Source organism: Mustelus asterias, chromosome 26 (genome assembly GCF_964213995.1).
Source record: "Mustelus asterias chromosome 26, sMusAst1.hap1.1, whole genome shotgun sequence".
Classification (NCBI taxonomy): domain Eukaryota; kingdom Metazoa; phylum Chordata; class Chondrichthyes; order Carcharhiniformes; family Triakidae; genus Mustelus; species Mustelus asterias.
Window position 1 is genome coordinate 44,748,899 of NC_135826.1, and position 24,089 is coordinate 44,772,987.

The 24,089-nt window shown below is 46.4% G+C and overlaps 1 protein-coding gene and 1 long non-coding RNA gene across 3 annotated transcripts in view; one reads left to right on the top strand and one right to left on the bottom strand.

The window, feature by feature from the left end:
* LOC144479665 (uncharacterized) overlaps positions 1-24,089 on the bottom strand; it is an 87,719-nt gene that overhangs the window by 17,221 nt on the left and 46,409 nt on the right. Inside the window, exon 2 of the long non-coding RNA XR_013495553.1 lies at positions 13,714-13,931. This is a non-coding gene — a long non-coding RNA (uncharacterized LOC144479665). The remainder of the gene's footprint in view (positions 1-13,713; positions 13,932-24,089) is intronic.
* Positions 6,608-24,089, top strand: part of LOC144479659 (beta-1,4-galactosyltransferase 2-like) — a 56,824-nt gene continuing 39,342 nt past the window's right edge. The window contains exon 1 of one of the 2 annotated variants that reach the window (XM_078198657.1): positions 6,608-7,078. In XM_078198657.1, coding sequence (XP_078054783.1) covers positions 6,931-7,078 — 148 coding nt within the window. In that variant the 5' untranslated portion in view covers positions 6,608-6,930. The remainder of the gene's footprint in view (positions 7,079-24,089) is intronic. The other variant, XM_078198656.1, reaches the window with a different exon arrangement.

Here is a 24,089-nt window from a genome sequence, read left to right on the forward strand (position 1 = left end):
TTAAGCCTGATGTACGAGGACCCTACCCCTGCTACGAACGCGTCTCGGGCGAGGTCGTACATATACTGTTCGGCTGATACGTCCTTACAATCGCAACCCCTGGCAAGCTGCAGGAGCTCATTGGCATAGTCCTCCATGGTTTCGCCCGACTGCCGACGTCGTGTAGCGAGGAGGTAATGAGCATGTATCTCGTTGGGTGGCATAGTGTATCTTTTTTTTAGGAGCTCGACGGCACCCAGGTAAGTGGGAGCTGCACGAATGGCTAGGTAAATCGTGTCGCTTACCCTTGCGTGGAGGACCTGGAGTTTATCACTGTCTGTAGTGATAGCTACCGAGGCTGCCAGGTAGTCCTCAAAGCACTTCCACCAATGGTCGAATGTGTTAGCTGCACCGACCGCACGTGGGTCCAGTGTCAGACGATCCGGTTTTAGAATCTGTTCCATACTCTCTGTTTTTTTTTTTTTCTTCTTGTTGCACAGTTGTGAGTTTTCTGTTTACTTTATTAAATTGATGCGCGTCAATAAGCACATGGAACCAAGGCTTCGGTATTGAAGGCTTTAATAGAGTAACAATGGAACTACTAACACGAATACACCAGTTCAGACTGAAGGGGTCCTGCCGGAGCAGGGGGTCTTATACCTCGCCACCGGAGGCGGGACCCCACTGGAATGTGCCATGATAACTCTTATAACAGGTAAACACCCTAACCCAACAACATTGTACAACCCCCACAGTAACAACACCCTAGCCCAACAGTAACATAGTAACAACCCCCAGTGGTGAACCAACGATGGTTCACCACACCCCCCCTTTGGGTCGTTTTATCCGGCTTCTGACTAGCATGTCCTTCAGATTTTTGTGTCATTTGTAGGCTGTTATAATGTTGTAGTTCTCTAAGATTCTGCTGTTCTTTTTTAAGTTTTCAAAGTTGTTTTTCACTATTTTACTTATTTCTCTACCCTGTGGGCTGTATGTGATGATTAGTGGTATGATGGATCTCCCTTCCTTTCTCTGTGCTGCTTCTCCTTTTGATCCTAGGAAGTTTGATTTGTGGTGTCTCAGGAACCTCTTGGTGCACCCTCTTCATTTGAGTGCTTGAAAAAGGGTTGTTGTTGCCTTTTCAAAGTCTGTTTGTTTGCTGCATTTGCGGTAGAAGCGGGATAGTTGTGATTTTACTAAGCCTCTAATTGTATGTCGTGGGTGGTTGTTGTGTGTATGTAGGAGTGCATGTGTATCTGTGAGCTTGAAGAATACTTTAGTGGCCAATTTGCAGGTGTTTGCATTATCCTGTGGTGATTTAAATACTGGAAGTCTAATTGGTCCTTATGTACTTTCATTTTGATTTTAATTGACGGGTGGTGGTTGTTTAGTGTGTTGGTGAAGTCCTCCATTTCTGCCTCGATGTGTGTCCATACTCCCCAGATATCATCCAGGTATCTGCAGTAACGTAAGGGTGTTTTGGATGATTTCTTAAATGCACTGTTCGCCCATGCTGCCATGTAGATGTTTGTACATGCTGGTGCAAACCTTTTACCCATGACTGTCCCCTTGACCTGTAGGTAGTACTTGTTATTGAATTCAAAACCATTCCTAGTCAGTCCCAGATGCAGTAATCAAATTATTGCCTCATCGGGTCTGCCTCCCTGGGGGAACCTTCTGAAAGCTTTTCTTACTGCCCCAATTCCCCGATCTGTCTCTATCTTTGTGTATAGGCTCACAACGTCCATCATGAACAAGAGGCTGTTTGACTACATTGTCAGAGAGTTTACTATTTGTACAAAGTTATAGGTGTCTTTGATGTAGCTTGGGTGTTTCCTTGGTATTGGATTCAGGAAGTAGTCAATATATTCTGCTATATTATAAGACTCACTGCCACAGCCCATTGCTATGGGTCTGCCTGCGGGTACTGTCCATGTGTCTGGGTGGTGGTGTATTTTTGGGAGTGATGCGCTATCAATAAGGCGAAAGACTACCGATATGCCAATATAAGTGTAGGCTTTTATTCACAACAGAATCAGGAGCAGATCCCAACAAATAACCGACCTGGACTGAACAAGGGGGAGGAGACAGCCACCTTTATACTAGGTGCTGAGGGGAGGACCCAAACTGGAAGGGGATGTGTCCAGGTATGACAAGCACACACAACGGTGGTCCATATAGGACAAAGGCACAACTGAGGTCCACCACAGGGAGTATTTAGAAGACCCTGGAGCATGGGTGCTGGCCTGCTAGATATTTCCTTTGTCTTTTGTTGATGTATTTGTCTGCTAATACTTGATTTAGGATGTTCCTTATGATTTCCCTGGTTTCTGGATAGATAGGCCTGTCTAGTTGTTCATAGTGTTCCCTATTGTGGAGTTGCCTCCAGTAGATATTGTTATCTGTCCATGATGACAATGTTGCTACCTTTGTCCGCAAGTTTTAGTATTATGTCCTGTTCTCCCTGTGTCCCCTTTTGGCCTGCCCTTCTGTTTTAGTGAGATTTGGTTAATTTTTCAATTGTGGGATCCTTGCTGTTTTCACCCTTGTTAGAACATAGAATATAGAAAAGCTACAGCACAAACAGGCCCTTCGGCCCACAAGTTGCGCCAAACATATCCCTACTTACTAGGCTTACCTATAACCCTCTATCTTACTAACTTCCATGAACTTATCCAAAAGTCTCTTAAAAGACCCTATCGAATCTGCCTCCACCACCACTACTGGCAGCCGATTCCACGCACCCACCACCCTCTGAGTGAAAAACTTACCCCTAACATCTCCTCTGTACCTACTCCCCAGCACCTTAAACCTGTGACCTCTTGTGGCAACCATTTCAGCCCTGGGTAAAAGCCTCTGAGAATTCACTCTATCAATACCTCTCAACATCTTATACACCTCTATCAGGTTACCTCTCATCCTTCGCCTCTCCAAGGAGAAAAGACCTAGCTCCCTCAACCTATCCTCATAAGGCATTCCACCTAATCCAGGCAACATCCTTGTAAATCTCCTTTGCACCCTTTCTATGGCTTCCACATCCTTTCTCCCTCTCCCTGTCTCCCTCTCCCTGTCTCCCTCTCAACTTCTCCCTGTCTCCCTCTCCCTGTCTCCCTCTCCCTGTCTCCCTCCCTGTCTCTCCCTCCCTGTCTCCCTCTCCCTCCCACTCCCTGTCTCCCTCTCCCTGTCTCTCTCTCCCTCCCTGTCAACTTCTCCCTGTCTCCCTCTCCCTGTCCAGTACTCCAGGTGGGGTCTGACCAGGGTCCTATACAGCTGCAGCATTATCTCCTGATTTCTAAACTCAATTCCTTTATTGATGAAGGCCAGTATTCCATACGCCTTCTTAACCACAGCCTCTACCTGCGACGTTGCTTTGAGCGTCCTATGAACCCGGACTCCAAGATCCTTCTGATCTTCCACACTGCCAAGCGTCTTACCCTTAATATTATATTCTTTCACCCTATTCGACCTGCCAAAATGAACCACCACACACTTATCTGGGTTGAAGTCCATCTGCCACTTCTTCGCCCAGTCTTGCATCCTATCTATGTCTCGTTGCAACTGCTGACATCCCTCTACACTATCCATAACACCACCAACCTTTGTGTCATCAGCAAACTTGCCAACCCATCCTTCCACTTCCTCATCCAGGTCATTTATAAAAATCACAAAGAGCAAGGGTCCCAGAACAGATCCCTGGAGCACTCCACTGGTGACCGACCTCCATGCTGAAAAAGACCCATCTACAAACACTCTTTGCCTTCTGTGGGCAAGCCAGTTCTGAATCCACAAAGCAATGTCCCCTTGTATCCCATGCCCCTTCACTTTCTCAATAAGCCTTGCATGGGGCACCTTATCAAACGCCTTGCTGAAATCCATATAAACTACATCTACCGCTCTTCCCTCATCTATTTGTCTAGCTACATCTTCAAAAAATTCAATTAGGCTCGTAAGGCATGATCTGCCTTGATCAAAGGCGTGCTGGCTATTTCTGATCATACTATTCCTCTCCAGATGTTCATAAATCCTGCCTCTCAGGATCTTCTCCATCAATTTACCAACCACTGAGGTTAGGCTCACTGGTCTATAATTTCCTGGGCTATCTGTTCTCCCTTTCTTGAATAACGGAACCACATCCGCAATCCTCCAATCCTCCGGAACCTCTCCCGTCTCCATTGATGATGCAAAGATCATCACCAGAGGCTCAGCAATCTCTTCCCTCGCCTCCCACAGTAACCTGGGGTACATCCCATCCAGTCCCGGCGATTTATCTAACTTGATGCTTTTCAAAAGCTTGTTGCTGCAAAAATTGTTGCTACAATGAATTCTCGTGTCTCCATGCTGATCGTGTCCTTGGGGAGGGTTTCCATGTGGATTTTGATCTGAATGGGAGTCTGTCCAACTTTCCCCCTTCAAAGTAGTCAACTAGTTTTATTTTTCTGTTTTAGTCGTTCAGATCTCGCTCCATTTGGCTGGGTTTCAGGTTTGCTGTGGGTACAAAGGAAAGACCCTTCTTTAAGGTCCTTCTTTGTGTTTCTGTCAGCTGGAAGCTAGTGCTCAGGTTTCTGACTGTCTTGCCCCGCTGAGGGGATCTGTTATCCCTGGTTGCATGTTCCTCTCCTTGGGCTTCTGTGCACATTGGTTTAAAGCCTTCAACCATTTTAAGATCATGTGTTGGGCTGTGGCTTCTGTCCAGTGTATGTTATCCCATCCCACCCTACAGAGTTTGTTGCTGAGTGTTGGTATGTGGTCCTGCGTATTTATGAATTTATTATCTCTAGTATGGTTGCTTCCTCCTCTTTAGGAATGTCCCTACTGTAGTTCAAGGCTATCGGTAAAATACAGACATTGGGGAATTTTAACTGGGCCGTTCTTAGGAGTGTTTGTCGCTGTTTTGTTGTTGTTGGGCCCTTTTGACTCCTGTTGTTAATCCCTATTGATATGATGAGTGTTTTCACATGTGGTTGGGGATATACTTTCTCCAGGATTGTCTGGGCATGTGTGAACTTTGCCCCCAGGAAGCTATTTGTGTTGCCCCATTGGGGCATTGTCGGTGTTTGGAGAGAGTGTGTGTAACTGGGGAGAGAGTGCGTGTTGTAGAGAGAGTAACTGGGGGAGAGAGTGAGTGTTGTAGAGAGAGTGACTGGGGGAGAGAGTGAGTGTTGCAGAGAGAGTAACTGGGGGAGAGAGTGAGTGTTGTGGAGAGAGTGACTGGGGGAGAGAGTGAGTGTTGTAGAGAGAGTGACTGGGGGAGAGAGTGAGTGTTGTAGAGAGAGTGACTGGGGGAGAGAGTGAGTGACTGGGGGAGAGAGTGAGTGACTGGGGGAGAGAGTGAGTGACTGGGGGAGAGAGTGAGTGTTGTAGAGAGCGTGACTGGGGGAGAGAGTGAGTGTTGTAGAGAGAGTGACTGGGAGAGAGAGTGAGTGTTGTAGAGAGAGAGACTGGGGGAGAGAGTGAATGTTGTAGAGAGAGTAACTGGGGGAGAGAGTGAGTGACTGGGGGAGAGAGTGAGTGTTGTAGAGAGAGTGACTGGGAGAGAGAGTGAGTGTTGTAGAGAGAGAGACTGGGGGAGAGAATGAATGTTGTAGAGAGAGTAACTGGGGGAGAGAGTGAGTGACTGGGGGAGAGAGTGAGTGTTGTAGAGAGAGTGACTGGGAGAGAGAGTGAGTGTTGTAGAGAGAGAGACTGGGGGAGAGAGAGTGAGTGTTGGAGAGAGAGTAACTGGGGGAGAGAGAGTGAGTGTTGTAGAGAGAGAGACTGGGGAAGAGAGTGAGTGTTGTAGAGAGAGAGACTGGGGGAGAGAGTGAGTGTTGTAGAGAGAGAGACTGGGGGAGAGAGTGAGTGTTGTCGAGAGAGTGACTGGGGGAGAGAGTGAGTGTTGTAGAGAGAGACTGGGGGAGAGTGTTGTAGAGAGAGTAACTGGGGGAGAGAGTGAGTGTTGTAGAGAGAGACTGGGGGAGAGTGTTGTAGAGAGAGAGACTGGGGGAGAGAGTGAGTGTTGTAGAGAGAGTAACTGGGGGAGAGAGTGAGTGTTGTAGAGAGAGACTGGGGGAGAGTGTTGTAGAGAGAGACTGGGGGAGAGTGTTGTAGAGAGAGTGACTGGGGGAGAGAGTGAGTGTTGTAGAGAGAGTGACTGGGGGAGAGAGTGAGTGACTGGGGGAGAGAGTGAGTGTTGTAGAGAGAGAGACTGGGGGGAGAGTGAATGTTGTAGAGAGAGTAGCTGGGGGAGAGAGTGAGTGTTGTAGAGAGAGAGATTGGGGGAGAGTGTTGTAGAGAGAGTGAGTGGGGGAGAGAGTGAGTGTTGTAGAGAGAGTAATTGGGGGAGAGAGTGAGTGTTGTCCAGAGAGAGACTGGGGGAGAGAGAGTGAGTGTTGTAGAGAGAGAGACTGGGGGAGAGAGTGAGTGTTGTAGAGAGAGAGACTGGGGGAGAGAGTGAGTGTTGTAGAGAGAGAGAGACTGGGGGAGAGAGTGAGTGTTGTAGAGAGAGAGAGACTGGGGGAGAGAGTGAGTGTTGTAGAGAGAGAGACTGGGGGAGAGAGTGAGTGTTGTAGAGAGTAACTGGGGGAGTGAGTGTTGTAGAGAGAGAGTGACAGACAGTGTAAGTGGGAGGAGTGTGAGCAGGGGAGGAGAGATTAGAGAGAGGCAGGAACAAGCAGGCTGCTGGAGGTTCCGCCTCGCTGGGAGGCTGGAGCTGCGATTGTGGAGACAGAGCCCAACCCGGGGGAGACAGAGGAGCCCATCCCGGGGATAGAGGAGCCCAACCCGGGGGAGAGCGGAGCCCGGGGACAGGGGAGCCCAGCCCGGGGGACGGAGCGGAGCGGAGCCCAGCCCGGGGGAGAGAGCGGAGCGGAGCCCCGTGGGGGTGCTGAATGTGACGGTGTGTTCTGGTCTCTCTCTCTCGCTGACAGTCTGAGTCTCGCAGCCTCCCCGGGCCGGGCGGATGATCGGGGGGAAATGCGGTGGAAGTTGCTGCTGCTGATGCTGCTGCTCTCCTGTGTGCTGCTCTGCCTCTGGCTCAACAACCTGAGCAACAGCCTGAGCTCCTGGAGGATCCCCCAACACTGGCAATGGAGCCAGGGCAAAGGCACCCTGGCCCACACAGGTGAGACAGAGGGGGCAGGGGAGAGGGGGCAGGGAGGGGAGAGGGGGCAGAGAAAGAGGGAGGGAGAAGGATGGGGAGAGGGTGATGGGGACAGGGGGAAAGGAAGGAAAGAGAGGGGTTTCTCAGGAGAGAGCTGGAGGGGAGGAAGGAGTGAGGGGGGAAAAGGGAGAGCAGAAGGTAAGAATGGGGGAAAGAGTGAAGCAGATGATCTGAAATCCTTCTCTTCTCACAGAAAATGGCTGTTATGACTGTGCATTATTTATTGAAATTGTTGTCAGCTCTCTAAGTGTGAGAGCTGAGGCTAAGTGCTGTTTTCATATCAATTGCTCGCTGCTTTTAAAAACAAGTGCCCTTGGTCAATGATTGCAGAAGGAAATAGAATTTAACCTTTGAATCCTGTCTTTTCACTCCCCCCAGAGAGAGATGACTCAGTACTGTCATGTGTAACTACATGTTTCGATCATCTTAAAGAAGCGTATTTGTAGACTTCCTGGAGGCAGATTACTATACCCTCTGACAATGCTGTTTGAGGGAGTCGTCTGATTGACATCATTGTGACTTTTCAAATAGATTGAAGGTGGACTGTAATTATTTGCACTTTGGGAGTTAATCTGGGATGCAGAGATGTTTTGGCAATGAGCTAGCTTCTTCCCACCCTCCCCCGGTGAAGTTACAGTGAGAAAAAGTTCATATAACCAGTTTCATAATCAATGTGGGTGTAGGAACTTATAATGGAAATATATAAACTAAGGAGAGAATGTGTGTCTATATGATGGCACTGGCTTTCCTTGGACCTTATCCCTCACCCTGTGGCCCTAATTTGCTTGTCCATGTACTGGCTGTCTCAGTATGAGTAGGTGAACATGTCCAGATAAAAGATCAATAGTGCCAGATAGCTTTCCCTTCTCTTTAATTTCACATTGGGTAGAATACAGTGACCAGAGAGTTTGACTACAAAATCCAACTTTGGTTTGATTTAAAAGCAACATACCGCAGATGCTGGAATCTGAAACAAAAACAGAAAATGCTGGAAAATCTCAGCAGGTCTGACAGCACCTGTGGGCAGAGAATAGAGCCAATATTTCGAGCCTAGATGACCCTTCATCACACCTGAAGCGAACTGGAAGTTGAATGAGATTTGATTTGTTATTGTCACATGTATTGGGATACAGTGAAAAGTATTGTTTCTTGCGCGCTATACAGACAAAAGCATACCGTTCATAGAGAAGGAAACGCGAGAGTGCAGAATGTAGTGTTACAGTCATAGCTAGGGTGTAGAGAAAGATCAACTTAATGTGAGGTCGGTCCATTCAAAGGTCTGACAGCAGCAGGGAAGAAGCTGTCCTTGAGTTGGTTGGTACATGACCTCAGACTTTTGTATCTTTTTCCAGACAGAAGAAGGGGTGCGCGGGGTCCTTAATTATGCTGGCTGCTTTGCCGAGGCAGCGGGAAGTGTAGACAGAGTCAATGGATGGGAGGCTGGTTTGCGTGATGGATTGGGCTACATTCACAACCTTTTGTAGTTTCTTGCGGTCTTGGGCAGAGCAGGAGCCATACCAAGCTGTGATACAACCAGAAAGAAGGCCTTCTATGGTGCATCTGTAAAAGTCGGTGAAAGTCATAGCTGACATGCCAAATTTCCTTAGTCTTCTGACAAAGTAGAGGCATTGGTGGGCTTTAGAATCATAGAAACCCTACAGTACAGAAAGAGGCCATTTGGCCCATCGAGTCTGCACCGACCACAATCCCACCCAGGCCCTACCCCCATATCCCCACACATTTACCCACTAATCCCTCTAACCTACGCATCTCAGGACACTAAGGGCAATTTTTAGCATGGCCAATCAACCTAACCCGCACATCTTTGAACTGTGGGAGGAAACCGGAGCACCCGGAGGAAACCCACGCAGACACGAGGAGAATGTGCAAACTCCACACAGACAGTGACCCAAGCCGGGAACTGAACCCAGGTCCCTGGAGCTGTGAAGCAGCAATACTAACCACTGTGCTATTTAACCCTAGTGTCGGCATGGGGGGAACCAGGACAGGTAATCTAGACATCTAAAATCTTGATGTTCTCGACCTTTTCTTCTTCGCCCCTGTTGATGTAGTCAGAGTAAGAAGTTTAACAACACCAGGTTAAAGTCCAACAGGTTTATTTGGTAGCAAAAGCCACACGTGTGGCTTTTGCTACCAAATAAACCTGTTGGACTTTAACCTGGTGTTGTTAAACTTCTTACTGTGTTTACCCCAGTCCAACGCCGGCATCTCCACATCACGATGTAGTCAGAAGCATGTTCTCCTTTACACTTCCTGAAGTCGATAACAATCTCCTTCGTTTTTTTAACAGTGAGGGAGAGATTATTGTTGCCGCACCAGTTCAACAGATTCTCTATCTCATTTCTGTACTCCATCTCATCATTGCTGGAGATCCGACCCACTATGGTGGTGTCGTCAGCAAACTTGAAAACCGAGTTGGAGGAGAATTTGGCCACACAATCATAGGTGTATAAGGAGTATGGTAGGGGGCTGAGAACACAGCCTTGTGGGGCACTGGTGTTGAGGATGATCATGGAGGAGGTTTTGTTGCCTATCCTTACTGATTGTGGTCTGTGAGTTGGGAAGTTCAGGATCCAGTCACAGAGGGAGGTGCCGAGGCCCAGGCCACGGAGTTTGGAGATGAGTTTCATGGGAATAATGGTGTTGAAGGCTGAGCTGTAGTCAGTAAATAGGAGTCTGACACAGGCATCCTTGTTATCTAGGTGTCCCAGGGTTGAGTGCAGGGCCAGGGAGATGGCGTCTGCTGTGGAGCTGTTGCGGCGATAGGCAAACTGTAGTGGATCCAGGTAGTCCGGGAGGCTGGAATTGATTCGTGTGGAGGGAATGCTATCTTTTGGTTGAGTTGTTGAACCAAATCTAACCTCTCTTGGGAGAACACAGAAAGCATTGCAACATTCCAAGGTAGGTCTCTCCAGTATCCCAGCAATTATCCCGGAGCCAATATTGCTGAATACCCGATTATCAGACTTGTTATCACCTCGCTGTTTATGGGAACTTGCCAATGCACAATTGATTGACTCATTTCCTACATTACAGTGGTGACTACACCTCGAGATGTACTTTGTGAAGCACTTTGGACCAGCTGATGTTGTGTCAGGAGCTATTTAAGTGCGAGTTCTCCTTTTCATGCAAATGCTAATTCACCAAGTCAGTTTCTTATGGGGCCTTCAATGAAATGGTTAGTTAGACTCTAATTGACAAGAGCAAACCCAAAGCAAGAATGATTATACGCACTGCCTCTGTTTTACAGTAAATATTCTGTTTGCTATTTCAGGTTCCGATAATTGTGTGTGTTTCTTGCGGCAGGGTTGGGGGGGGGGGGTGGGGTGGGGGGGTTCAATGAACTCTTTATTTTCCTGTGTCAGATCAATCCCAAGATGGAGTCATAGAAACCCAACAGTGCAGAAGGAGGCCCACCGACAACAATCCCAACCAGGTCCTATCCCCGTAACCCCATATATTTACCCTACCAATCCCCCTGACACTTAAGGGGTAATTTAGCATGGCCAATCAACCTAACCCGCACATCTTTGGACTGTGGGAGGAAACCGGAGCAGACGCGGGGAGATTGTGCAAACTCACACAGACAATGACCCAAGCCGGGAATTGAACCTGGGTCCCTGGAGCTGTGAGGCAGCCGTGCTCACCACTGTGCTACCATGTCGCCCGATCGGGGGGAGGGTGGACAAGGCTTCATCTTGTCAGCTTGGATCTTGTTTGTCTCCCTCGTGGGGATCTTGAATTGGATTCAGTTGGATTTTGAATTTGGTTTTTGGAGAAAGCAAGGAATGGATTCAGGTTTGCCCGGTCCACTCTGATCACTGGCTGTGTAACTTTAAGAATGGAGTAAAGCATGAAAAAAAAATACAAACCTTGATTATTAACCATAAGATCAGAGCTAGGCTCTTCTGGGGTGATATCAGGGAGCACTCTTTTTAAATAAATACATGTCAACCATATGTTAAAGCCAAATCATGTTTGACTAACTTGAATGTGTTTTTGGCGTTTGGATAAATTTGGAAAAAGTGTTGATAAAATGCCAAATGGTGGATTTGTCAATAGGATTGATGTCAATTGGATTAAAGAGGCGGTTTTACAAGATGGGTGGGGACACAGTGATATCTCCAGACCAGCATGCGGAGCACTGCTCTCGAGAATGCCCAGATAGCCCGGACATGGATCGATGGGACAGGATTTCAAAATATGAAAATGACTTGAAACTCATTGGGGTGGATTTTCCCCTTCTGCCCGCCATGGGAATCGAAGCGGGCGAGGGGCGGACCATGGAAAAGATCATAACATAAGAACTAGGAACAGGAGTAGGCCATCTGGCCCCTCGAGCCTGCACCGCCATTCAATAAGATCATGGCTGATCTTTTCATGGATTCAGCTCCACTTATCCGCCCGCTCACCATAACCCTTAATTCTTTTATTGTTCAAAAATGTATCTATCCTTGCCTTGAAAACATTCAATGAGGTAGCCTCAACTGCTTCACTGGGCAGGGAATTCCACAGATTCACAATCCTGTGTGTGAAGAAGTTCCTCCTCAACACAGTTCTAAATCTGCTTCCCCTTATTTTGAGGCCATGCCCCCTATTTCCAGTTTCAAGGCACTGACCTCGGGCGGGATTTTCCAGTTTCAGGGCGGCATGGCTGGAAAATCCCGCCCGTAGTACCAGTTCCAGGACATGAACAGACGGTGAAATGGACAGACAGGTGCATTTTTAGTTAATGCTTGCGTGAAACTCCTCGTGGAAGTTTCACTGCACTGCTCAAATGCCAGTGGTTGTTGCAGTAAGGGTCTGGCTGTTTCTGACAGGTTTTGCCTGAGACTAATGAGTTATCGTCCGAAACTGATATTCCGACGTGAAATTGGGGTGTGCAGCATTTTTTATTTATTACTGTCACAAGTAGGCTTACATTGACACCGCAATAAAGTTACTGTGAAAATCCCCTAGCCGCCACACTCCGGCGGGTACACTGAGGGAGAATTTAGCACGGCCAATGCACCTAACCAGCGTGCCTTTCAGACTGTGGGAGGAAACGGGAGCACCCAGAGGAAACCCATGTAAACACGGGGAGAACATGCAGACTTCACACAGACTGTGACCCAAGCTGGGAATCGAACCCGGGGTCCCTGGTGCTGTGAGGCAGCAGTGCTAACCACTATGCAACTGTGCTGCCGCTCTGCAGGAGGGCGGATTTGGAACACCTACTCTTCCTGCCACATCCCTGGCCGGTGTTGCTGACTCTCACTGGACTGCTGGGTTTGTCTTCCTGAACAAGTCGACGACATTAACCTCTCAGCTGCAGGAACAATGCAGCAGTACCACATCAAAGTCTAAATGATATGCTACATACAAGCTGAATCATCACCAACAAGTAAATACAGGACAATGTATGGTGCAGTACGCTTTCTATTCATTCTACCAACCGGAATTCTTCAATAGCTGGAATTTCTTGATTTTCCCCTAACACTAGTCAAAGCAGCTGGAAGCAATTGCAAAGTTTGCCTAGACTGTATACTTAATTATTCTATACTCTATGTTTGATGTACTTTTAAAGATAAAAGTTCTCTACTTCCTGAGTACTGAATTCACACTATAACAATATTACACTGTATTCATTGGCAAATGGAACTGGCCAAACTATTTGATTAACCAAAACCAGCTTTTCCCCACACATACCAACTGATAATGGTGTTATTGTACCTGGCGGGGAGGGGTAGCATTGCGTCAGGAGATAGCTAGCCTGGCCACATGTGCTGCCAAATAGCACCCCCAGCAATCAGCTGCAAACTCCAAGTCTGTTCATGTTTAAACTTTTTACATGTTCACCCTTTCCTGAATTTCCAACCCTTGACAAAAACCTCCTGGATTGTTCAGAAGCCTCCGGAAATGGAGGGTGGACCTCCCAGGCGCTGCTAATAGCAAGCTTGCAGAGGAAGGTCTTTGCAGTATAAGCTTCCATGTCACATGTAGGACTCGCCCTGTGCCCTCCACTGTCACAATTAAAGAGTTCAGTAAGTAGTCTCACAACACCAGGTTAAAGTGCAACAGGTTTATTTGGTAGCACAAGCTTTCGGAGCGCTGCTCCTTCATCAGGACTCGCCTGATGAAGGAGCAGCACTCCAAAAGCTTGTGCTACCAAATAAACCTGTTGCACTTTAACCTGGTGTTGTGAGACTACTTACTGTGCCTACCCCAGTCCAACACCGGCACCTCCACATCACAATTAAAGAGTTGACAGCAAGTGGGTACAGATTTATGGTGGTTGGTGCCAGAGAGGACATAAAGAAAACTTTGTTTTACACAACGAGAGGCTAGGATTTGAATATTTGATTGGTAATGGATATGGCTAGTTGGCCATTGATGTACTATGGATGGCACGGCAAGTTGTTGTGATCAGAGATGCCCTCCCTACCTGAAAGGGCGCTAGAAGCTAATTCAGTATTAACTTTCAGAAGGAAATTGGCTAAATACCTGAAAAGGAACAAAAATGGCAAGGGTGCAAGTGAAATGTAGCAGGGTTGTGGGGCTGGGAAGGGTTTGGTGGAACCAATTGGATAACTCACTCAAAGGTCCAGCACACGCTTAGTGTTGGCTGGAATTCTCTGGCCGTTCATTCCCCACTGCCAGCAGGAATGGAGAATTTGGCACTCAGCCAAGACTTCATTCACTGGAGAATCCCAGCTGCCGGCGAGTCCAGAGATTCCTGGCCTGTTGCATAAATTCCTCTGATTCTGCTTTGTCCTTGACCACTCCGAGTACCAACCTGTGCCCAAGGCTGAACCTGAAAGCAAAGAAGTAAAGTAGATTACAAAAAGCGGGTCATATGGAATATAAGTGAGAATAGTTTTGACGTCTGCTATTATTTGAGAAATGACAGTCTGCGATGTCACCGGACCAGATGTCTAACTGATTAATAGGTATCAGTATGTCCTGTAAAACATCATTAAGACGGCGGCTTATCAATGTGCTTTGTTGAAACCACAATATGTCACATATGGCACACCCACTCCAAGCCTGGCCTGGATGATAAGTATCGAGATAAGATGATTCCAAAATATTTCTCTAGGTGCCGCCCCTGGTTCCATGTTAATTTTATCACAGTACACTAAACTTGTATTAAAGTAAGGAATGCTTTGAGTGTACGGAGGCTCTAGACTACTGAAAACACAGAGACGTGTACAAACTACAGCAGAATGTTCAAGCAGTGCAAAATTGTCTGGTTAATTGTCAACCAGCACCTACAGCTGACCATCAAGGCATTGTTCTTTGTAGGAATTTGTTGTACGCATGTTGGCTGGCTTTCAGACATTGCAACGATGACATTCCCAAAAATATGTCATTGGTTGCAAGAGCCTTAGGGTGTTCTGAGGGGCTGAAAGGTGTTGGAGAATTGCAAACTTTTTTAAACCATCCACGGACCCTTGTGAAGGCCAAACCAGACTCGAAGGGGGTGAAAGTAGCAACCAGGACAATCGCCTCAAAAGTGTCCCTTTGGCCTTTGATTGAAGGAGGGTTTGTGTCAGATCTTTGGAATTTGTTCGATCACAAAGCTCAAACCAGTGGGCTGCTCCTGCAGAATGTGGGGCAAATCACCGGGCATATTAATGTTGAGGGAGAGGGTGTAGTGAAGACTCATCAAGATTTGGTACCAATGTGATGAGGGGAGATTTGAGATTCCGAGACCTATTTCTACCTGGAGAAGGTGAAGAGGTAACTCAAAAACAAAGGAAGCTTCTGATGGACTGAATGGGGTGATGAGTGAAGGCAGTGGAGGGAACCTCTGTGTAAAAATGTCACAATCTGATTTGAGAGGAGGTTAGAGGACATTTCTTTATAGAATCATTCAGCAGTTGGGAAGGAGTGCATTTGGCCCATCATGCTGGTGATGGCCCTTGGAATGAATCCCATTCGTCCCACTGTCTACTCTTTCTTCCTAGCCCAGAAATTGTTTTCCTCTTCCAAACATTTATCCAGTAGGCTTTTGAAAGTTAATATTGAATCTGCTTCTACCACTGTTTCTGCTGATGCATTACAGTAAAACAAAATCATCATCTCATCCCCTGATTCTTTTGCCAATTAGCATAAATCAGCATCCTATAATTACTGACTACCAGTGGAAACAGTTTCTCTCTATGTACCCTCATCAAAACCTTTAGAACATCTCTATTAAACCTCCCTTAACTGTCTTCGTTCGAGGGAGAACAGGCCCAGCAATTCTAGTCAGCATTATTCAAGGGATGCTTGGCTACTGGGAGTACTTGAGGCTGAGATCGTTGCAATTTTAAAGGTGTGAACACCTGAAGTGGAGAAAGACTCCAGGTGTCGTGGAAAACTCCGGAAAGTGGGACTAGGTGTGGCTTTGATGGGGTGTGGGATCACTGGCTGGGCCAGCATTTATCGCACATCCCTAATTGTCTTTGAACTGAGTGGCTTGCCAGGCCATTTAAGAGTCAATCATGTTGCTGTAGGATTAGAGTCACGTGGAGGCCTGACCGAGTAAGGATGGGCAGATTTCCTTCCCTAAAGGACATTAGTGAACCAGATGCATTTTTACGACAATCAACATTGGTTTCACGGTCATCATTGGACTTCCAGACTTTTTTATTGAATTCAAATTTTGTGGGATTCGTACGCCAGAACACTACCCTGGATCTCTGGATTACTAGTTCACTGACAATACAACCATACCTTTGCCTCCTCATTGGTTTAGGTTGAAAAAGACCCTGCACAGACACAGTGGGCTGAAATGGCCCCACATTTGGCAGGGTAGGACCTTGTGCTGTGTCTAGATGTGGTGTAGTTTTAGCAACGTGAACTTTTTCACTTCTGCACAGTCTGAATCAAATGTGTTGAATCTTTTAATTCAGGTTTAAGGACGCCCCCCCCCCCCCACCTCCAGCCTCCCTCAGGAGATGTGCTATTGTGTTGTGAGACACGATCTTATCACACATAACCTTCATGTCAAACTGCTGTCACCCAGAATCACAGCATCTCCCAAGCCAAGAGATGTACCACTCTGACAAACAAGGGCAGCAGACACATGGGGACACCACCACCTGAAGGTTCTTTTCCAAGTCACATGCGCCACCCTGACTTGTAACGTGTGTCGGCTGATCCTTCGTTGTGGCTGGGTCAAGATTCGGAGAATCCTGACTTTAACAGTTCTGTGGGAGCCCATTGATCGCTCAGATATCAGTGGTTGAGGAAGGAAGCCCACTGTTGTTTTCTCAAGAGTGATGAGGGTTGGACCTTGCCAGTGACACCCATATCCCATAGAATCATCAATGTTTGCAACATAAAGGAAGCCATTTGGCCCATTGCTTCTGCACCAGGTGACACGGCGCTACCTGGCCTAATTCCATTTTCCAGCTTTGGTCTGTAGCTCTGAGGTTACAACACTTCAAATGCAAATCCAAGGGCTTTTGTAGAGTAGGGTTTTTTCCTCTTCCACGCTTTCAGACAGAGTGTTCCAGAAGCTAATCTCCAAATATTTCTCTCCAACTCCCCTCTAATCTTAAAATAGAAGCAAAATACTGCGGATGCTGGAATCGGAAACAAAAACAGAAAATATTGGAAAATCTCAACAAGTCTGACAGCATCTGTGGACAGAGAATAGAGCCAATGTTTCGAGTCTGGATGTTCTTTCATCAGAGATGATGTTTCTGCTGACTATTTCAAAAATATATTGGTTCGTTATTGAACTCTGTCACTAAAAAGGGGCCCTTCCAATCCGCTCTATCTAGATCCCTAATGTAAGGAAAGCAAAATGCTGCAGATGCTGGAGATCTGAAATAAAATCTGAAAATGCTGGAAATACTCAGCAGGTCTGGCAGCATCCGTGGAGAGAAAAACAAAGTTAATGTTTCAAATCCAATATGACTCTTCTTCGGAACTGTCTCGACCCCTCACTATTTTATACACCTCAATTAAATCTCCCCTCAGTCTCCTCTTGTTCTGAAGAACCTCAGTATAATCCAGATAATGTTCCCTGGTCCAGACAAATCTCCTCTGCACCCTCTCTGGAGCTGTCACATCTTTCGTATGGTGTGGTGACCAGAACTGCACACTGTACTCCAGCTGAGGCCTAACTAATGTTTTATACAGTTCCAGCATAACCTCCCTGGCTATTGAAAGAAAGCACCTGGTAACCCTTTCTGACCTGGCACCTTCTTTATGCTGGGTCCATCAAAATACTCTCTGGCTCACAGCTCGTGTACGTAGCTTCTGTAAGTTCCAGGTACCATTTGAACTTAAATTCTGATTGTGTTCATTTGAGACTTTAACCATATTTGTAACAGGAAACAGTTTGGTGAAGTAATTCAGGAATTTTTTAATAAGTTGTAGATTAATACTTATCAGAAACAGGACAGACACGGGGAGAATGGGCAGACTCCGCACAAACAGTGGCCCAAGCGGGAATTGAACCCGGGGCATTGTGAGGCAGCATTGCCTATGCCACCGTGCCGACTGTGTTATTTTTAGTACAGTAAGAGTTTTAACAACACCAGGTTAAAGTTATTTTTAGTACACCCGTCAATTTCAAGCATTGATTTTTCTATGTATTTTATATAGACGGTGTGTAATTTCTGTAATTTTGTAAAGCTGTTCTTATACCAAGCACTGACAGGTACAGCAGAAATATATTGTGGAAAAGCAGTTGTTTCAACAAAGCATATTGATAAGCCGCCGTCTTAATGATGTTTTACAGGACATACTGATACCTATTAATCAGTTGGACATCTGGTTCGGTGACATCGCATACTGTCATTTCTCAAATAATAGCAGACGTCAAAACTATTCTCACTTATATTCCATATGACCCGCTTTCTGTAATCTACTTTACTTTGCTTTCAGGTTCAGCCTTGGGCACAGGTTGGTACTCAGTCTCTGCTCTCTCCCTGTGGCCAGTTGCTGCTCATTACACTTTTTCCAAGCCACAACCCACAGTGAGATCAATGATATTGCATTCTGATTGGCCCCTAAATGAGGAAAAGCTATTTCCTATTTGACTTAAGGACTGTGTGATCAGCCTGTGATTGGTCGAGTTTCAATCAGTTTCTGATTGGTTTCCCGAGGAGATAGAATCATAGAATCTCCGACAGTGCATCCTATGTAGGCCCTATCCCCGTAACCCTATGTATTTACCCCACTAATCCCCCTAACCTACACATCTCGGGATAATAAGGAGCAATTTAATACGGCCAATCCACCTAACCCGCACATCTGTGGACTGTGGGAGGAAACCGGAGCACCCGGAGGAAACCCACACAGACACAGAGAGAACATGCAAACTCCGCACAGTCACCAAAGGCCGGAATCGAACCCAGGTCCCTGGCGCTGTGAGGCAGCAGTGCTAACCATTGTGCCACCCTAGATGATAGATGGTCATCTATTGATGTAATTTTCCATTGTCCCCTGACTGGCCCTCTAAGGTATCAATTAAAAGTTTAAAAAATTACTTATTAGTCACGAGTAGCCATACATTCACACTAAAATGAAGTTACTGTGAAAATCTCCTAGTCGCCACACCCCAGCGCCTGTTCGGGTACACTGAGGGAGAATTTAGCATGGCCAATGCACCTAACCAGCACGTCTTTCGGACTGTGGGAGGAAACTCATGCAGATACAGGGAGAAAGTGCAAACTGCACACAGACAGAGAAACAAGCCAGGAATCGATCCCAGGTTCCTGGCGCTGTGAGGCAGCAGTGCTAACCACTGTGCCACCGTGTCACCTCATTACCTTAGGGACCAACCTTCTTGTTAAAGTTTGTTCTTGTTAAGATAAAAATAATGTTTTATGATCCTTGCCAGTTTGTTCAAGGTGGGGAGATATGCCATTATGCCTCTGATGATTGATAGCTTGAGCTCATTATCTCAGACTTTAATATTAAATTAGACCCTTATCAGAGAATCCGTTTTCCATGGGTCATTTGAAGGTTATCGTTACTTTGCTCCGTGGTTGCTTGGAATGAGTTACTTTACTTTCAAAACAAATGATAAGGCAGTAAAGGTGCTGAAAACCTTCACACTAATAGAGTAAATTACACAAAGTGGGTTACATGGAATAGTTTTGACGTCTGCTATTATTTGAGAAGTGACAGTATGTGACGTCACTGGACCCAATGTCCAACTGATTAATAGGTATCAGTATGTCCTGTAAAACATCATTAAGACGGCGGCTTATCAATATGCTTTGTTGAAACAACTGCTTTTCCACAATATGTTTCTGCTGTACCTGTCAGTGCTTGGTACAAGAATAGCTTTACAAAATTACAGAAATTACGCACTGTCTATATAAAATACATATAAAAATCCATGCTTGAAATCGACTGCTGTGCTAAAAATAACACAGCAGAGTCGGCACGGTGGCACAGTGGTTAGCACTGCTGCTGCCTCACAGCGCCAGGGACCCGGGTTCAATTCCCGGCTTGAGCCGCTGTCTGTGCGGAGTCTGCACATTCTCCCCGTGTCTGCGTGGGTTTCCCCCGGGTGCTCCGGTTTCCTCCCACAGTCCGTAAAAGACGTGCTGGTTGGGTGCATTGGTCATGCTAAAATTCTCCCTCTGTACCCAAACAGGCATCAGAGTGTGGTGATTAGGGGATTTTCACAGTAACTTTGTTGCAGTGTTAATGTGAGCTTGCTTGTCAAACTAATAAATAAACTTTAACTTTACTCAGGGGAGTTTAGAAGGATGAGGGGATGATCTCATTGAAACTTACAAAATACTGGAGTGTGGCGACTAGGGGATTTTCACAGTAACTTCATTGCGGTATTAATATAAGCCTACTTGTAACACTAATAAATAAAACTTTAAACTTTAAAACTTATTCAACTGACAGATAATTAAAAGAACTACAGAGTTACAAAAACTAATTACAAAACTTAATTCTAAACTTACAAAACTAAAGATAGTAAAGTTTATTTATTAGTCACAAGTAGGCTTACATTCACATAGTAATGAAGTTACTGTGAAAATCCCCTAGTCGCCACACTCCGGCGCCTGTTCGGGTAACACTGAGGGAGAATTTAGCTTGGCCAATGCACCCTAACCAGCACGTCTTCTACGGACTGCGGGAGGAAACCGGAGCACCCGGAGGAAACCCACGCAGACACGGCGAGAACGCGCAAACTCCGCACAGACAGTGAGCCGAGCCGGGAATCGAACCCGGGTCCCTGATGCTGTGAGGCAGCAGTGCTAACCACTGTGCCACCGTGCCGCCCCAAAGTCACATACTGTGAAAGCAGGTGACTCTTTCTAAACATCACAAGTTAAACAGCACTAATTGAATGCACAAGATGAATGATTTAACACCTGTTTATCTCTGCTCAGTCGAGAACACAGCTGAGCATTTTAACGGTGAGGGAGGTGGATGGTTCCACACCAGTAATGGTGTAACCTGGACACCTGCATCACTGGCTTATGGGTCTTGCCAGGTTCAAGTGTGATGCTAAGACCAAGTCATGTGATGAGCTCGTGTCCCAGAATACAGCGTAAAAACCATTAGCAGTTTACTACAGAGTTAACCCTCGTTTTTGTGGCTATGATTCATCTTTCATTCCCTCACCCTGTAGTATAAATATCTCCCACTTTCTGTGCCTTTTAGCTTTGACAAAGGATCATCTGGACTCGAAACTCTCCTTTTCTCTCCTTACAGATGCTGCCAGACCCGCTGAGATTTTCCAGCATTTTCTCTTTTGACATTAAAAACCTTACTGGGTTGGCACACTTTGATCATTAAAATTAAACATGAATAATTATCGACATTAAACTTTCCCACACCTCTGCTTAAGCACACCCAAACAACATGGTGGTGGAGTAATAGTTCACTCAGAGTCTGACATTCACTTCTTACACGTGTGCTGTAGCCTGGAGCTACGGACAGTGATGGTAGGGGCAGCAATATTCTTTCCATCGCATGACTGAACACAGATCTCTCCCCTCTCACTGCCTGGTGTAGGTATGTGTCAGAAGAATTTACAGGTTGTAACTCAGCCAGTTTGGTCATGTTACGAACATACCTTCCTTGGCCTTCCAAGTCCTGGAATGGGACTTGAACCATAGCCTTGGCAGGGACACTGGGAGGTCTTGTATCTCGTCCTGCAAACAACATAATAAGCACCCAATAATTTCCTTTTGTCTCATTTCATTGCTAGAAGGTTTTGCGTACCGGAATAAGAAAGTCTTGCTGCAGTTGATTAGAACCTTGGTCAGACCACATCTGGACCATTGTGGGCCGTTTTGGTCTCCTTACCCAAGAAAGAATGTACTGGCCATAGAAAGAGAACAACAAAGGTTCATCGCACTAATCCTCGGGACACTGTCTCAGAATGGGTGGCATAATGGTTATGGGTGGCACGGTGACACAGTGGTTAGCACTGTTGCCTCACCGCGCCAGGGACCCGAGTTCGATTCCTGGCTTGGGTCACTGTCTGTGCAAAGTCTGCACGTTCTCCCTGTGTCTGCGTGGGTTTCCTCCGGGTGCTCTGGTTTCCTCATCACAGTCCAAAAGATGTGCAGGTTAGGTTGATTGGCCATGTTAAAATGTCCCTTACTGTCAGGAGGGTAAATATCATGGGGTTACGGGCCTGGGTGGGACTGTTGTCGGTGTGGACTCGAAAGGCCAAATGGCCTCCTTCTGTACTATAGGGATTCTATGAATGGAGGTACGCCATTTTGGACCAAGATGAAGAGTAATTTCTTTTGCCAGAGAGAGGGTGACTCATGGGAATTCTCTACCTCAGCTTTGGAGTCTCTGTCATTGAAAATGTTCAAAACAAAGGTCGGTAGATTTCTAGACACCAATGGCGTCAAGAGATACGGAGATAGTGCGGGGCGATGGTGTTGAGGGAGAAAATCAGCCATGATCTAGTTTAATGGTGGAGCAGCCTCAAGGGGCCAAATGGCCTACTCCTACTCCAAATGTTCCTATCCCACAGTTCGTGCCATCCAGTGATTGGTGAATGTACTGTCTGAGAGTGTGGTGGAGGCAAAATCAATTTTAACTTTCAGAACTGAACGAACTAATTACCTTAAAGGGAAAGGTTTACATGGCTACGGGGAAATGGCGTGAGTTGCTCTAACAGAGAGCCAGCACTGACGCGACAGGCCGAATGGCGGCCTCCTGTGCTGTAACCAACCACACTGTACTTAACTAGGAATATATTTCAACAGCAGGTGAACCATTTATATATTTCTGTGGACAATTCAAAGCTTTTTGGAGGCCGTACGATTTCCCCTTGCTCTTCCAGCTCCTCTTATTTTAGTTTCTTTGTTTCCAACTGGGAATGAATGTTGTGTTTATTCATTTCATCCAGTCAGCAAGAACACTGTACTCCATGAAGCTGTTGTTGTTGCGTTCCAGTTAATACTCTTTCTCACATGATGAATAATTATTGCGAGTGGATGGTACAGGAAATCCAAATAAGGTGTTTTCTGTCAGTGCTGCGCCGCTCACTAATCTTTTGTTGTGGCTCATAATCCCAAACAATGATCTAAAATGCTGCCAATTAGAATACAGGAATAGTGAGGCCTTGTTTCAATTGTATAGAAGCTTGGTGAGACAGCACCTGGAGTACTGTGATTAAGCTGTGACCCCCTTAGCTCAAGAAAGGATATTATTACCATAGAGGGAGGGCAACGAAGGTTAGAATCATAGAACTCCTGCAATGCTGAAGAAGGCCATTCGGCCCACCGACTCTTTACTGACTCAGCATCTTACCCGCCCTATCCCTGTAACCCCACGCATTTATCCGCTAATCCCCCTAACCGTGGGTTTCCTCCCACAGTCCAAAGATGTGCGGATTAGGTTGATTGGCCATGCTAAATTGACCCTGGTGTCAGGGGGATTAGCAGCGTATATATGTGGGGTTACAGGGCCTGGATGGGATTGTGGTCGGTGCAGTCTCGATGGACCGAACGGCCTCCTTCAGCACTGTAGGGATTCTATGACTCTATGAACCTACACATCTTTGGACAATAAGGGGCAATTTAACATGGCCAATCCATGCAACGTGCACATCTTTGGAGTGTGGGAGGAAACCGGAGCACCCAGGGGAAACCCACGCAGACACGGGGAGAATGTCCACACAGACAGTGACCCAGCATTAGTGTTTAGTTATGATTATATAAGTGCATAGAACCAATAAATCAATGAGTGTCTAAAGTGTAGCGGGAATCTGAACGTATGCTGAGAGTTTCACAGTGGTATTTTTCACCCTGGATCTCCACACCAATGGATACATCACAGATGTTGGCACTTGTCCCTGTGTCACTCTTGGCCAACAATGAATAGCTACCAATTTTCTGAGGGCAGACCATTTGAAGCTTGGTGAACAGTTTGGATGATGCGGTGGCATCTGTGTTTTCCGCAAGATTGGCAGTGTGCAAAATGTGCTCCCTATCCTTTGTTTCATCATGCACGCTATCGTCATTTTTCCGGTTTATCAGTCACCTCGTGTTTGTTTCTGATGGGATACCCGGGATGATTGTTCTTATTGCCAGAAGGTATTCAGTGTGTGCAGTCTGTTTGGTCCAGTTCATGGCTTTTTGTAGCTGCATTAGCCTTGCTGTAGTGCACTGCTGCTGCCCATGGCCAGTTCTACCACTCTGCCTTGCAGAATTGATTGAAAGCTGGGTTAATTCCTTGGTGCGTGCAGAAGGCCGCACTTTCCACATGTTTTGCTAGGTTTTGTGTTCCAGTAACTGCATCAATGATTGAGGTTGTACTTTGGATCTGCATGCTCTGTCGACCTGTGAGGATGGCTTTGTACTTACTTCCATCCTTGAGTAGCTCTTCGATGCTATAAATGTTTTGGGGTTTGTCCAGCAGATCTTTTTTTTATTCATTCGTGGGACATGGGTGCCGTTGGCTGGCCAGCATTTATTGCCCATCCCTAGTTGCCCTTGGAGAGTCCAAGTCAACCACATTGCCGTGGTTC